This window comes from Aspergillus japonicus, assembly GCF_003184785.1.
Source record: "Aspergillus japonicus CBS 114.51 unplaced genomic scaffold BO86scaffold_94, whole genome shotgun sequence".
Classification (NCBI taxonomy): Eukaryota; Fungi; Ascomycota; class Eurotiomycetes; order Eurotiales; family Aspergillaceae; genus Aspergillus; species Aspergillus japonicus.
Genome location: NW_020291731.1, coordinates 1 through 15,903, shown reverse-complemented (window position 1 = coordinate 15,903; position 15,903 = coordinate 1). Strand labels below are relative to the sequence as shown.

Here is a 15,903-nt window from a genome sequence, read left to right as displayed (position 1 = left end):
CTCGCACTCAGACTGTCTTTTTGCTTGGCAAGGGATGATGAGCATATGCTTGTACGTAATCTGGAGTTGTCAAGCCTTCACTTTGATGCCGTCTGGGGCTTTTGATTTGGTTTCCAGCTGTCGATGGGGAAGTTGAGGGGATTCCAGGTGTCAGGTCTGGCCTGAGTGGCGGCATTGAACACCTTGACCGCTACTCTGCTATTTTTGCTCATCTTGCAGAATGCGTCTGTTTGTTTTGGGATTTTGATTTCCGATGAGCTATTGCTTTGCCTTGTTCGAGGGCTGGGCTAGACTTTCTCCTCACGAGGTAGGGTCTATGCTTCTTTGCAAGTTTGCCTTACCGCGCAGATTTCGACCTGAGAGATTTTCCTCACAATGAATGGAGTATGCGGCATACAAGCACTTGAGAGATTTAGTCCGGTATATGAGCCACTCCTCCCATGCATACTACGTATCACGTCTGCCCGCGGGTGTCAGTCGAGGTGACTGGCGGGCTAGGGCACCTTTTGGACCTGTCTTATGCTACCTGCTCGCCTAACGCCATCCATCTCATTTGTATTGGGAGTGATAAGCTAAAGCATGGGCTTCTGTGATTCTTAAGGTCGTTCAACAAGGCTTAACACTCGCGGGTGAGTTCTTGCTTGAACCAAGCACCTACATACTGTAGCTGAGGTAGCCAGCCGCACTAGGCAGGCCCACCCAACTAGGTCAATGCTAGAACCTGAATTTATTTGAACATGTGTTTGGGTTGTATGTAGCCTCACCCCCGAACCCTATCTACTTCTACACTTTCGGTTTCAGCTATAAGGGGGATAAGGGATACTACGCAGGTTCGGGGGATTTTGACACAAGGTATCGACTGCTGTGGAGGGAGTCACGCCCACACTGAAAGGATTTCCGCGCTATGCAAGCTCACGGCTTGCGGTCGTCAGAGCGGCGCGAACCCATCGAGATTGTTTCATCTTCAGTGAGTACACTCTGAATAAGGCTTGAGGTAGTTCTATGCGGTGTTTTGCGACTTGGTGAGAAAGCGTGGGAGTCTAGCAGCTTAGTCTTGATCCGGATCAACACATCGTGGGGGGTCCTCGATCTGCGGGACGGGGCGGTCTTCGAACCGCACTTTTCCGGCGCCATAGAGGACGCAGCTTAGGTTCTGGCGGTTTGGATTGTGGGTTTAGCCACTGGGTGGGGATTCCGGTTAGGGTTGATGGTGCCCGGGGGGGAGAAGGGGGGGGGCTGTCTGTGGAAGCGAAGCTTACTGTTTCAGTCATTCTGTTGTTCTCGCTGTCAGCCAGCTTCTTTGCGGCATGTTAAGTTGCAGAAGTATGGGTCTTATACTGAAGATGCTTACCGGTCGGAGTAATGTTGGCCGATATGCTTGCTGGATTTCCCCTCCTTTGTGAGGTCATGTGCTGGCTGGGTTGTGCAGGGGCCCGGTTCCCCTCACTTGGCATGTCGAGATCCCTGAGAATATCTCGGGGATATCGCTGGGGTAAGTGGGACACAGTTGACTTCAGTATGCGCTGCTTTTCAGACATAGCGCTATTTCCGCATCGTTCATCCCGGCAGTGGCCAGGCGCAGGTTCGAGGGGCCCCCGTATGTGATTTTTCTTCAATCAACCATGTCCAGATCAATCATTCAACCCCTCAGACCTGCTTCACCACCTAAAGATCGACAGATGCGATAGCAAAAGAGATATTCGCGCGACGATCCACTAGAGAAGATCCTCGCAAAGCTTCAATACCGCCCAAGTTCAGCTGCATCAGATCAAATTCAGAATCCTGCGACTATCATGCGACTAGCGGCTAAGCTACCTGCATTGATCCAGACGGCTGCGTGTACTTGACCAAGTGAAGCTCGCCTAAGCGTGCTCACTGGCCTCAAGGCTCATTGTCCAGCACTCTGATGGGAAATGGAAATCAGGGCCCTGGCACAACGCCAGTCAGCGCTGGGCCCAGCTCGCAGGCTTCGAGACTCGCACATACATTGGAGGATCTGCGACAATCGCTGAGGCTCAGATATAGAGAGGCCGTGCATTCTTTTATGGGTAGTGTTCGTATCGAGTGGATTCATAAAACAGGGCAGTCAGCATCTTGGATAGGCTGTTCAAACAGGTCCTCGCATCCATCTGTGCGGACGATGAGGATCTGCTGGCGGTGATTCCACTCAGATCGGGGTTAAGAGCAATGATAACGCTCAAAGCACGGTGCACACTGTTCATGCTCATGCTCAGTCTGCGACCGTTGTGGTTCTGCGTCGTCGATAGGCGCGCTGCTGAGCAAACTTCTGGTGGCACACGCATGTGGCTTCGCCGGTTGATTCGCCGGGTGTAATATCATCAGCAGATACGGGGAGTATAGGTGTTGAAGCTGCATGTTGCTTCTTGCCGCGTCACTACGAGATACAGCCAAGCTGTATGGAAGGTCATGAAAGGCTTGACGTGCCCCGCACACTGCCTCGGACCGGACTGGAGGGTTCACATCGATGACGAGGGATGTGGAACCGGGTAGGCCGGTTGAGTGAGCTGGCCCAAGTTTTGGGGTGAGTAGCTACTAGTGAATGAGGCGAAGGAAGTAGATCCTAGCCTTGCTAGGTTCTTTTGTTTCTGTGCAGTGCGCAGGTGAGAAGTACGATGTGCAGTGGCTCTCTGCGTCTTTCCAAATATTGCATCAGGTTATTCACCTGCTCCACGCCAGCAATAAGAATGTTTGCCTCTCCCCAACGCCTCGCCATTGCCCTCTCCATAAAGAGTTTCCCAGTTCAGGAAATCTCTCTCTTCCTTACCGAGCTCCGCCGAGGTGTCGCCCGGCGGCGGAATTTCCAGTGCAATGGTACGACTCCACTTCAGCACAGCGTTGGCACGCTAGCGCAGGAAATCGGGGAGAAGCGATCTAGGCGTCGCGCTTTCATCACGCAGACGGCGACCTAGTCGCGGATGGAGTCGTCGTCTGACCTGGCATCTCACTATAGTGTGGTGCGGCGGCGTACGATGAGGCGCCGAGGGCGGCCTTTACAGAACCACGAACAGGCATTTGACAAGTGGGGATCACAGACATTCGAAAAGGCGGTGAGGGTAGAAGAGAAGAAAGCACACTATGACTGAGTAGGAGAATAGCTCGAACTAGCTTCAGCAGAAGCGATATTGTGGATGAGCTATGTACATACAGTAAGTGATTAGGGCTTGGGGGGGTGGATGACAGTGGTCGTACGGAGGATAGAGCCGGCAGCCCGTGCTGTACCTCGCGAGGGAGGCTTTACCTGATGTCTCAAGACAATTACATCTTCGATCTTAAATTAGACATTAGCAGCGGCAGCATCCGCACTCCAGATGTGGTAGGTGAGGAGGCTGTATACAAACAATCCTCTATCCCCGTGTCCAGTATGATGTCATGACTTTTGCCCTACCTCAACAACGCCCGCGACAAGCAACTGCCCTTGCTCCGCACTGTCTGTTCTAAAATCAGATGCGCGTTTTTCTGCTTACCTGCCAGAGGCTCGAGACTTGACACTATTATGTAAAACATACCGCACCGATGGACGATGCCCATCAGCATGGTCGACGTGTTCCGCTTTGAGTGTTCGGGATTAGGTTTCAGGCGGTGCATATACGGCGGCGGATGCTGTCAATTCCCCGGACAAAGACGGCGATGGTCGAGATAGAGTTTGCCTTAATAAGCTGTGCATGCAAGCAACACGAGGCTCTGCTCGTAATTGACTCAGTTGTGTCCGGGGGAAAAAGCTCAAGCCCTGGCACGAGACTACACTGCCGTTGCTCCCTGATACATGGAACCACCACCGGGGGGCAGTGTGTCGGGTGATAATTTTAGTATCGTACATGGTACTCTCTACGCAACTACACCAAATCCGGGGCTATGCCCTGAGCTTTTACCCAGCGAGCCATGGGATTTCTCGGTCTCCCGAGCGCAGCCGGATACCAGCTATGAGGGTTTTGTTGTTGTAGACCGGTGGAGTAACTACTCTCCCACGGATCGTGTTGTATAGTTCTATTTTAGGGCAATGTGCTGTATACCCAACAACTTATACTGCACTGGGCAGAGCTTTTGCAGGGCACATCAAGTCTATATAAACCTCTCAGACGTCCCTCTCAACCTGGCATCTATTCTCATCAGCAGCATCAGACAGAGTCTCAGAGTTCCCAAGCAGCAGCATTCTTACCCTCGCTACACTTTACCTTCCAAGTTAATCCTTGATTGCAAAGCATAGACCACCATCACATCACCATGCATTTCCTCTCTGAGTCCACCGTTCTGCTCACCCTCGCTTCCTCCATCTTCGCCGCACCGCTCGCCGTCCGCACACAGAACGAGGTCCAAATCACCTTCCTCGGCGCCGCAGATGCGCAGTTCACCCAGAGCCTCCCCACCGATGGCTCCACCGTCGCTATCGGTAAGCTGCCTGAAGCCCAGCAAACACAACCCACCGAGCACTAACCGCAACCCAACCCAGCCAACCCCCTGAGCATCTCGCACATCGCCTCCAGCACCGCAGGCGTCACCTGCACCTTCATCGGCATCGACCACTCCAGCACGACCGTCAGCGGCGTAGCAACCGTGGACGTGGGCCCCCCTCAGACCCAGACCCAGGGCTCGTGCACCGTCGACGGGGGCTCCGGCTCCACCCCGACCCCGGAGCCCTCCACCCCCAGCACCCCCTCCGGAGGCCAGGGCTCAGCAGTCACAATCACCTTCCAAGGCGCCGCGGACGCGCAATTCTCGCAGTCGTTCCCACTCGACGGCACCTCGACGGCCATCAGTATGTGATCCCGGTCCCTACTTCCAAAAGTCGCTCCTTTGCTAACACGGAGGGGAAAACCAGCCAACCCGCTTAGCATCTCGCACATCGTCTCCAGCACCGGCAATGTGCGCTGCACGTTCAACGGCATCGACCACAGCGTCACCGCCGTCAGTGGCGTGCAGACCGTGGATGTCGGGCCGCCCCAGACGCAGGTGAATGGGGCTTGCACTGCTGCTTAGGGTGACTGGGGCATCCGGGTTCTGTATGACGTATGGGAGGGTAGAGCATCCAAGGTTTATAGCTTAGGCAGATGGGGTCTCTAGCCCCGTTCATTCACTTCTTGTATTTCCTTCTTTCTTCTTCTTTGTTTTCTTTTTTTTTTTTTGTTTTTTTTTGGGGGGGCGGGGGTTGAAAGTGGACAGGTTCTGGCACTGGCACTCACTGTCGATCTCTTGCAGCTATGGTATCTAATATTCTTCATTCAACAAGGCTAATAAGCATACATTGTATTTAATCAAGGCAGACATATAAATGAGCAATCCCATTACAGCCGAAAGGATACTGGTACTTACTTTCCTACTCTAGTGGCACTCTTGCGGCGTGCTCTGGTTATGCCACTCTAATAGGCAGCCAGTTCAAGTTCCAAGAGTCTTGTGCCGATGCATTGAAGGACAGTGGAATTCAATATGGCCTAGATCGAGACGGTCATGTTTCTGGAGGGGCAGTTGAAAGGAAGGAGACTAATCTGCATTTCACCAAGAGAACCTACTTATTAGTTAAATATTTAAAGAAATTACAAACGCACTGAGCCTTTCAATCAAAGCATATCAATTTCTCGTACTAAGATCACTAAAAGACTTTTTTTTCCGGCTCCGAAGACCAAGCCATACCCACCGAGCAAACCGCAAAGGCTCACTCCACTGACCGAAGACCAGCCTAAGGCATAAGACAGAAATCAAGAAGCATAGCCAAGTCCCGGCGCGCATCCTCATCCTCATCATCCTCATCCTCATCATCATCATCACCCTCACCATCCCAAACAACATCCACCACAATATCGTCCTGACCCCGCAGCCCGCGGGCGCACTCTCTCGCCCAGACGGCGGTATCATACAGCGCGAACAAGCACAGCAGATGGATGTGCATGATCGCGAAGGTCAGGCCGTAGATCTGCCCGACGACCCAGCCGTTCAGCCCGGTCATGCAGAACACGCACGACAGGAGGCCGAGCACGTCCAGGTACAGGGTGGCGCCGGACCGCGTCGTCCGGTACCCGTGGAGGATTAGCTTGAAGAGATGCTGGTGCCACAGCACCAGCACGATGAGCAGAGCGGCCATCCACTCCATCTCGGTCAGCTGGTCCGTGAAGCGGAACCGCAGCGGCCACGCCGCCGCGTCGTCGTCGTCGTCGCGGGTGGTCAGGTACGAGCTGATGTGCGTGGCGTGCAGCGCGTACATGGCCGGCGTCGTGCGCAGCATGGACAGCGCGAGAGCGCCGGCCGCCGGCAGGGCGCGGTTGGTCATCCAGCGGAGGATTCCGCCGTGGGTGTGCCATTCGTGCTGGAAGTAGGCGTGCCATTGCGCGACTTCGTGGAGGAAGTCGTCGTCGTGGGTGGCGGTTGAGGCGGGCTGGTCGCTGTGCGCGTCTTCGGTCGGGGTATCGGTGGTTTCGGTCTGAGCGTCGTCGGTTGGCTCGTTGTCGTGGTCGTCGGTCTGAGCATCGCTCTGATCCTCGTTGCGATCGTCGCTTGACTTATCGCTTGGCTCATCCTTTGGCCCATCGTCTTGACCATCAGTCAGATCATGATCATGATCCTCTTCGCGGCCATCATCACCCTGAGCATCGCAATCAACACCGCAATCAGCATCAAGAACAGACGCAGCACCATCAACACAAACCGGCGCAGCCTCATCAAACTGAGACAGATCCCAACCGCCCACCTGCTCGGAACTGCGAGAAGACATTTCGAGAGATTAGTCACGTCACGTCACAAGATGTGGACCAAACAACAAGATTTACTGCGAAAGGGGTAGAGATCAAGATGTGGCGAAACCTCAAGGATGCATGCAGTGAGTGACCTGCGAGTGAGACACTTTCTCCCGAGAGTGATGATTTCCCAGCTTATATAGTGCAGGAACCCCCGGACCATCAGTTCCTGACAGTTCATTGAAGCCCGGTCTTGTTTGGTCCACCTCCCAAAAGGAAGACCGGGAGATCTTCACTCCCGCGGCTTTGACAATTGCATGTCTTCGACTGCACACTGGAATATTGGCTCCGCTTTCTTTCTTTCTTTTCTTTTCGGTTCGTTTCTTTTGACTTGGACTGTACTGTACTTACAAAGCATGTCTTGCTTGTCTATCAAAGGGGTTTTCTTGGCTCTAAGCTCTGTGGTTATACAAAGGGGGTTTGTTGTGTTGCTGTCAGAGCGGTCCAGGATGGGTAGGGACTGTACTGTACGTATTCGAGCAACCCTAATTACCACCGCCTCACTTGACAGAGTCATTCACACTCTTCTATTCTTTATGTGGCTTCTGCTTTGAACGTTAATCAAAGTAACCAAAGCGAATTCGCCTCCAGCTTCTATTCACTCACTGACCCCTTGTTTCTGAATCCTCACTCCTCTTGTGTAACCGACTAATCCATCCATCATCCCGATCATCAAAGCCAGACCCTAGCCACTTCCCAGCAGCCGGTTACTATCTCTCTGTGCTAGGGAGGGGAGCAGCAGGAGAGCTTGATGTTTATCGACTCAGCACAGAGCATGATAGTGCGTAGAAGACTAGTTTCACCGAAGGAATGTAAGCGTCTAGGTAGATTTATAACCCCCGCACCCTTACCCTAAGCTTGCCTAGCTGCCTCTTTGGTTTCCATTCGAGCGTGTAGACAATACAACACAACCACAGCAATACAACCTACGATCCTCCCCGGAAAAAAATCTCAAGCTCAAACGCATAACAAGACTGGATATCTGAATCTAAACCCAAACGAAACCCCCCCCCCCATCTATGTACTTTTGACTCTTCCTACCTAATTCTTCATCTTCCCGAACGAAACACACCAATTATTCCAATCCGTGAAGAACGACGGCTGGACGTGACACTTGCGACTGAGCAACTGCTTCTTGCGCGTCTCGCCATACACATCCACGACGCCAGCCACATGGCCGCGCTCCTGCGCCACCAGCACCTTGACCACCAGCAGACTGGCCTGACTGCACGCCGTCGCGTGCGCGGGGGGCCCGCTGTGCGTGGCCTCGGTATGCACGGACTTCAGCAGCGCCCACACACGGTCCACCTCCTCCACGCCAATCGCGGGCAGCGCCGTCGCGCCCTTGCACTGCTTGGTGTACTCGCGCAGGACGGCGGCGGCGCGCGTCGAGATCTGCTTGTTGGCCGACCGGCGGGTCAGGCGCAGCAGCGGCAGCAGCAGATCCAGGGCCAGCAGCTTGGCGTGGCACTTCTTGACATAGATCTCCAGCAGGTCCAGCACGCGGTTCTTGAAGTGCACCATCGTGGCGCGGGCGTCCTTCTTGTCCTGCTTCTGGCCGAGGGCGTCGCGCCGCGCCCGGAAGACCTTCACGAGCTGCTCGTCCAGCTCCTCCATCTCGTCGTCGTTCATGTCCGCGTCCGAGTCTTCCTCCGCGTCGGGCATGTCGGCGCCCAGGCGGTGCGTGCCCAGCGCCGCGGCCAGTTTGGCTTCGAAGATCGCTTCCTCGTCGTCGTTGCCTTCGTCTTCACCCTCGGAGAGTTCCTCGTCGGACGAGGAGGAGGACTCCGAGCTGCCACCGGCACCGGCTTCCACGACCTCGACGTCGCTGTCGAGCTCGTCGTCATCCCCATCGCCGTCAACATCCATCATATCCGCGTCCGCGTCCTGGTCGTCCTGCTGGTCGAACATCTCCTGCTGGCCCGCCAGACTCTCCTTGGCCTCCAGGATGGAGGTCAGCGACTCCAGGCCGTTCTCGGTGATGGTCTCGGCGAAGGCCCCGAAGACCTGCTCGCTCATGCGCCGGAAGAGCTGCGACTGCTTGGACGCGAAGCTGAGCAGGATCTCCACCAGGGCGTCCGAGGCATCGGCGGTTGTTTCTTCTTCCTCATCCTCTTTCGTGGACTTCTTCGACTTCGTCTTCGCCTCGCCGAAGATCTGCGTGTAGCAGAAATCCAACTCCTCCAGCATCGACGCCGCGTCCGCGTCGCCGTTGTACACCTGCAGGATCGTCAACGAGTACAGCAACCGGAACGCGTCGACGCTCGCCGCGTTGTCCTTCTTCTCCTGCACCACCACAGAGATTAGCCAGGGCTCACGCACACACAGAGACGGGGGGCATCATACCATACTCGCCAGCTTCTTTAACGACTTGAACGCATTCTTGACCGCGCCCGCGATCGTCTCATCCATGCTGACGATGAACTTGCCGCGCTCCTCGGACTTGGCCAGATCCCGGATCTGGCGGACCACGGCGTAGGGGATGGCGGCGTAGCGGGCGGTGGCGATCAGGCTGTTGATGCAGGAGTTGATGCGGCTGCGGAAGAGCTCCTGGGTCTGCTCGGCGAGCGCGGGGCTGGCGGCCGGGTCCTTGAAGTAGGCGAAGCGGACGAAGATGGAGAGGATCGACTCGAGGATGCTGTGGGCATCGTCGTCGCCCTCGCCCTTGGGGTCCGCGGACGCGCGCGCGCGCACGATGGCCAGGAGCAGGCCGGCCAGGAACTGGCGGCTGGCGGCCGCGGTCTTGCTGTCGTGGGGCCCGCAGGGGGCGGCGATCAGCGACTCGAACAGCGGGACGATCTCCGTCAGGGCCTCGACGTCGGCCTCGACGACGATCTTCTCCACGGTCTTGGTCTTGGTGGCCTGGTCGAAGGTGACCGAGCCGCCGGTGGCGGGGCCCATCAGGCCGCGGACGGCGGCGGCGGCGAAGGCGGGCTCCTTGGCCACGCGCGCCTGCAGGGCCTTGGCGGCCTTGACGGCCATGCGGTGCAGGTAGCGGTCCTCGACGGCCAGCTGGTTCATGAGGCAGCGCACCAGGTTCTTGGTGAACGCCTGGCCCGCGACGGCCCGCGGGCTCTCGGTGATGACCTTGATGAACAGCGAGAATCCCCAGTACTTGCGTTCCTCGGAGGAGGCCGCGGCGAACAATCCATCTAGACGCAGCGTTAGCGGTGCCTGCGCCCTCGGCCGGCCCGATCACCCTTCAACCAACATTCAGAAAAGGGGCAACATACTATCCACAACCTCAGTCCAAAACTCCGCAAACCCAAGCCTCGACCCCTTCGCCTTAGCCTTGGACACCTGCGCCAACCGGCCCAGAACCACATCCCACGCGAAATGCAACTTGGAATTCCAGACGCCCGAGTTGGCCGCCGCGGCGCCGCCCTTCTTGCCCCCCCCCTCCTCCTCCTGCTGCCCGGCACCGGCGCTCGCATCCGACGACGAATCCTTCATCACCTTGCCCAGGGAAACGCGCTCCTTGGCATCCAACGGATCCTCATGCTTCCACACCTTGGCCGGGAACGTGGCCGACGGGAAGCCGTCCTTGGCCGCGAGCCAGACCGCGACGCCCTCGGGGGTTTTGGCCAGGTCGTGCGCGCACAGGCGCTCGAGCGCGACCTCCACGAACTTGACCTTCGGGGCGTGCTCCTCCTCCTCCTCCTCCTCCTCCTCCTTCTTTGGGGAAGCGAAATCGAGGATACACCGATACACGATCCAACCGCACTCCTCGCGCAGCCACGGCTTCTTCTTCGCCAGCTCGAACACGCGGTCCAGCAGACGGGTCCACTCAGCCCCGGGGGCAGAGTGAAACAGAATCCCGGATTTGATGATCGCCTCGGCGCCAAAGAGCCGCCCGAAGTAGTGATCGCGTTGTTCCTGGCCCGGTATATCAGCTTGCGCCCTTCATCAAATCCACCCAACCCCAAGACACAAGAGAAAGATGAAGAAAAAACATACCTGCCCCGACTCCCCCCCAGACGAATCCGTCAACCGCTCCCAAACCCCCAACACAGCCCCGACATCCCGCCCCTCCTCCAAAGAAGCAGAGGCACCAGCCCCAAAAACTTGCACCAACACCTCCGTCAACGCAATCGAGAACCCCACGCGCGCCGCCTTGCGACTGCTGCACAGGCCGCGGAACAGCCGCGCCAGGGCGCGGTCGATGTGCGCGGCCGTCGGGGCCTGGTCCGGCGTGAACTGCGCGACCAGGGCGGCGGCGGCCTGCAGGCGGACGGCGTCGGTCTCGGACGCCAGGGCCTCGTAGATCTCGATCTGCGTGCGGTCGACGCTGTCCCGGAGGGCCTCGCGGCGCCGTTTTTTGGACGGCGGCGGGCCACTGCCACCGGTCCTCGTCGCCATTTTTACGCTGGTGTACTGGGGTACTGGGGTACTGGGGTACTGTCTTGCTCTTGAAATTACAATGGTTCAATAGGAGATAAGGAGAGAATGGAAGTTTAGAAAAGGGATTTGCGGTGGGAGGGTTCAATACAGCTTGGATGTTGGTTCGTTGGTGTTGTTGCACTCATAAAAAAATTTGATATGATGGGATGGCCGCGGCGGCCGCTCTTTGTCCCGAATCGGGTTAGTGCCGTCTCCGCTGGAAGAGAAAGAGACTAACGCAATGCGGTAGCAGCTGGTCCAGCTAGCCTCAGGCTGCGAGGTATCCACTCCACTACTACTATGACTATGACTATGAGTATGCATCTTATTCTACTGAACAGCATGCAGCATGCATCCTACTCCACTACCAAGTACGTTCAAACACTCCAACCATGAATAAATAATGAGGAATAGATAAAGATAGTCTTGATTCTCTCATCACTACTTATCAATACTCTACTTTCACCACCGGGGACCTGCCCCCCTCACCCACCCCAACTACCACTACTTCAATCCAAATCCCTCACTGTTCAACACCGCATCCCAGAGCACCCGTTCCAGCTTCTCCCGCGTCTCATACCGATACAGCCCCAACTGATTGAAGCAGGTCCGCGCCGTCGGGAACCGGGACGTGTCATCCCCTAAGCACCCCAGCCGAATACTCAGACTCGTCGCCCCCATCGCCGGGATGCGGTCACTGCCCGTGATAAACGACAGGATCTTCCGCTGCGACTGCGGCGCCGCCTGCCCGAAGATCTCCCAGAACCACCGCACCACAGGCACCGTGTCCGGCCGCGGCACAGACCAGTTCTCGTACGTGGCCACCGCCCGCAGCGAGGCCACGTCCAGCGGCTCATCCGAGCCTCGCACCAGCAGCTCGATCTCCTCCGGCCGGAACAAGGACAGCGCGTTGCCGCCGCACACCGTGAAGAACCCCCGCTTGAAGGGCTCGAACTGCCGCGTCACCGCCGTGTCCAGCAGGTGTTGCACGTACAGATCCACAAATTCCCGCCGGTTGGCGTTCGTCACCGGTCGGTCCTCGCCGCCCGCACACAGGGGCACCGCCACCACCTCCCCATACCGGTCGACCTGCGCGACAAAGTCGTAGCAGAAGGTCTCCGCCACGTCCCCGTCGAAATCCAGCAAGGCCCGGAGCCCTTTCGCGAGCTGGGGTCGAAACTCCGCCAAGTCGTCCAGGCTAGCTTTGTACACCGATCGGCTGGTCGACCACTGCGGGGCCGCCGCCAGGAGCTTCTTGAACGCGAACGGTGGGAGAGCAATGTCGAGAATGGTCGAGTTGTAGATGGCCAATCCCAGCAGAACCCCGACTAAGAAGAACTGTTCCGAAGACTCGAAGCAGTACGGGTTGAAGTAGCAATATCGGGAGTCTTCGTCATAAATGAACAACCCTGCGACGTCCTGGTTAGTGCTTGGTCGCTTCCAACAAATCCAGAAGGCAGAACATACCATGGTGGGGATCGAAGACTTCCCGGACGAGCAGCAAGAACCACTCTTTCCGCAGACCACCCGCGTCCACTCCCTCTTCACCGACAAACTCGATCCGCAGCCCCTTCTTGATCTCCTCGTGGCTGGAGCCAACGACCTCACTAACTCTCCGAAGGCTGTCCTCCACCAGACAATCGCGCCGCACCTTCAGCACAAAATACTGACTGATCGCCTTCCGGCTGAGGATACTATTGAAGAACGCCTCTCGCGCCTTGACCTCCATCTGACGACGAGCATCATGCTCCAGGATATGGATCTTGGCCCAGATGCTCAGGAAGAAAGGATATTGGCAGAACGAAAACTTGCTCGACTTGGACTCCCAGGCCTCAAAGTCCGCCACCAGGTCGGAATAATCCAGCAGCGTGTTGTAGAAGGAGCTGATCGGTACTATATGGCCCCGTCGGTCACTCGGCGATCGACCAGCCGTCGTAGTCCCCGGTCCATCTGGCTTGCGAGCCACCGTGGCATTGTTGGCCGTAAAAAGCAGCGACATCACCCGTGCAGCAGCCCGGATCTGCCAGTCATCAGTATAGACCACCGGCTGGTCCCGGTCGTCCTTGGCCGACTTGTTCGGACTCCTGCCGTTGATGGCGGCATGCAGCTCGGCGGGTGTGTTTCCAGCCGCGCTGGAGAAGCTGGGGATTAGACTATCTTCCGGCTGCGCCGTCTCGCTGCGTTTCCGCCCATGCTGCCGAGTCAGACGATACGTCACAAAACTACCCACAATATCCACAATTTTCTCGAATTGTCCCGTGGGAAAGCGTAAGAACCAAGAAACCAAGTAATGGTGACAGTCGTTTGGCAGATTGGCAAGCAGACCCATGATTCGTTTGACAATGCCGGGATGATGCCCGGGCCCTGCGCTTCGCAGTCGAGTGGCAGGTTTGATATCTCGAGGAGCGGGTCGTGGGTTGCCGAGGACGGGATGGGAAGGCCTCCTATCACCCCGAGGGGCAGAGGGGGCCAGTGTGTACGAAGTCAAGGACGAATGAGAGGGATGAACCAATGGATTCACCAAGAGCATCAAGAGAAATCTGATGTCTTCTGGCTTTTTGAGTGGTCGTCGCGGCCGTTTGAGGAGATTCTCCGTCGCCTTGAGCAGTGTTCGATGCAGGTGCAAGCGCGACTCGACCACCTCCTTCTCAACCATAGCTAAATCAGTGGCATCCCACCGCTGAGCAGCCACAATGTCACCATCCGTACGTAGTTCAGCTGGCTTCATCGTGGACCAGAGCTCAACCCAGGAAGAGCCGGCAGTCATGATCAAGTGGTACCATTTCGCAAGCTCCGCCCAGTCTATACGGGGGCTCCGAGAGGACACGGCTCTAGAACCAGAGGATTTCTCCCGATGGTCTTTGGAATAAGATTGAACGGTAGGATCCACCTCGTTCATCCACCAGGATGAATTTTCGGCTATGTCGCCCAGGAGGAGGAGCTTAGCATCCGGCTCAAATACATGTTCCGCGGGCGCGGGCGCCGCGCTAGTACTCTTGTTCTCTCTCTGCCTGGGGGGAGTGCTATTATCGGTGGAGCGAGGCGCGTGCTGTACTGTGGTGAACGAGCTATTCAAGCAATCACAGCCCTTGAATGAATTTATTATGTAGTCTTCCAGCAGCCTAAAGATATACGGGCGGCGCGGCAGTTCCTTTGCGTCCGACGTGTTCCCCTGGCCAGCCTCTCGAGGCGAGCGATCTCGCCGGGGCACAGTTTGCGTGTCTCGACTCTTCATCGGCGAGCTCTTCCCTTCTCCATGGGAGGAGTATGGACTCAGATTAGGCTTCGAGAAGTTGGGCGGACCATCCAGCTTGCCTGGCCTCCGGGAATTCGAGTAAGCCCGCCCGCGCGAGTCGCCGGTCGCTCGAGGATCACACAAGTACTCGCCGGTCTGGCCGGGCGAGTGAGCCAGATTCTCATCCTGCGCGATATCCTGGGACTTCTCGGGCTGGATCCTCGTGGGTGTCGCTCGCGGTCCGGTTTCGTATAGGAGTTGCCGAAGGTACTCCGTCATGCAGTCGTCCAGCAACGCCTTCGTCCGGTCGAGAGACAGTGGTACTGCTGCAAGGAAACGCCAGTCAGCTAGCTGCATCAAACACAAGCCGGAACCCGACCAACAAATATACCTTTCCGTAAAACCATGGGGGTGCGGGGCTTCCCATCGACGCCCGAATTGCCATGACCCCCGGGTTTGGCCGCATCCACGTACGGCTCCAAATCGTTGACAGTCAAGCATTCCGTGCACCGAAACACCTTCAGATCGCGGGGCCACCGCACGGTGCAGTTGCAGGCCATGCACTTCCCCGAGGCCATCGCGCCGTGTTGCGGGGGTCGGTTGCGCGGGGACGATGAGCTCGGGTCGGGCACGTAGCCTATGAAGTCGTCGTCGTCCGAATCCAGACCGGGTCGACCATTCTTCTTCTTCGCGATCGAGGGACGCCGTTTGCCCACGGCGGCGGCGAACGGCGAGGGGAATGGGTGGCTGATGGAACGGGAGTGGCCGCGCCGGGTTGGGGGTGAAGTAGCTGTAAGTCCCGTCATGGCGAACAGGTCGGGCGCATCTTGGACGATCTCGGCAGGTGCGCTTCTCTCGTCATTCGCGTGGACGGGGACCAGGGAAGGATGGGGATGGCCAGCGGCTGGAGTGAGTGACGGGTTACGTAGGAACCGCGACGGCATAGGGGCGCATTGGTTTAGGGGGCGGTGATCCGTAACGACCTTGAGATGGCGGGATACAATGGCGTTTGAGATTCAAGCGGGTGAGAGTTAGGGAATCTTATCGTCGGAGGATTGACTGCAGTAGGATTTTAGGGGATGGACGGCGGAGGAAGTGACTCGTGCACAAGCGAGACGGCAACGAGGGACGATCCTGCCGCAAGGCCGTTCTTTAATCCAGGATCAACCGGGGTAATTTTGCCGAAGGCACGAAGAGACAAGTAAGGACTAAGAAGATTGACCAGAAACCTGGTGAGGTATCCCAAATTGGCGGAGATGAGGTAAGGCTGAGCGAGAGGAAGCCTGAACCGGTTGTAGTTATGGAGTAGTAGGATATATGTAACGTGAGGGGGGGGGATGTAACGTGAACATGTACAGTACAAGTAGTTACAAGGAAAGGGACAAAACAGGACCACCACCAGGCGAGCACAACCGGTGTGGAGAGTTGGTAGTAGGGGAAGAAAAGGGAAGGACAAGAACAAGAACAAGAACAAGAACAAGAAAAAGGAGTTATCTCGAAATATGCTTTTGATTGTGAGAAAGGAGAGGGAGGGAGGGGGGGAGG

The 15,903-nt window shown here is 56.8% G+C and overlaps 4 protein-coding genes across 4 annotated transcripts; 1 reads left to right on the top strand and 3 right to left on the bottom strand.

Annotated features, from left to right (window-relative positions):
• Positions 1–4,149: 4,149 nt before the first annotated feature.
• Positions 4,150–4,995, top strand: BO86DRAFT_443197 (uncharacterized protein; the record flags this gene model as incomplete). Its single annotated transcript, XM_025676346.1, has 3 exons — positions 4,150–4,408; positions 4,469–4,774; positions 4,838–4,995. Exons 1-3 carry the CDS (start codon positions 4,243–4,245, stop codon positions 4,993–4,995), a joined length of 630 nt encoding a protein of 209 aa, XP_025522505.1. The 5' UTR covers positions 4,150–4,242.
• A 396-nt stretch (positions 4,996–5,391) lies between these two features.
• BO86DRAFT_404470 (uncharacterized protein) lies at positions 5,392–6,721 on the bottom strand (the record flags this gene model as incomplete). The annotated part of the gene is made up of 2 exons (XM_025674013.1): positions 5,392–5,447; positions 5,707–6,721. The coding sequence occupies 2 exons, from the start codon at positions 6,719–6,721 to the stop codon at positions 5,392–5,394; spliced, it is 1,071 nt and encodes a 356-aa protein (XP_025522504.1).
• A 1,063-nt stretch (positions 6,722–7,784) lies between these two features.
• On the bottom strand, positions 7,785–11,250 carry BO86DRAFT_443190 (DNA-directed DNA polymerase POL5; the record flags this gene model as incomplete). Its single annotated transcript, XM_025676345.1, has 4 exons — positions 10,701–11,250; positions 9,977–10,619; positions 9,090–9,895; positions 7,785–9,026 (listed from the first exon to the last, which is right to left on the bottom strand). Exons 1-4 carry the CDS (start codon positions 11,100–11,102, stop codon positions 7,785–7,787), a joined length of 3,093 nt encoding a protein of 1,030 aa, XP_025522503.1. The 5' UTR covers positions 11,103–11,250.
• A 377-nt stretch (positions 11,251–11,627) lies between these two features.
• Positions 11,628–15,302, bottom strand: BO86DRAFT_404468 (HECT-type E3 ubiquitin-protein ligase; the record flags this gene model as incomplete). Its single annotated transcript, XM_025674012.1, has 3 exons — positions 11,628–12,532; positions 12,591–14,684; positions 14,750–15,302. 3 exons carry the CDS (start codon positions 15,300–15,302, stop codon positions 11,628–11,630), a joined length of 3,552 nt encoding a protein of 1,183 aa, XP_025522502.1.
• Positions 15,303–15,903: the final 601 nt, after the last annotated feature.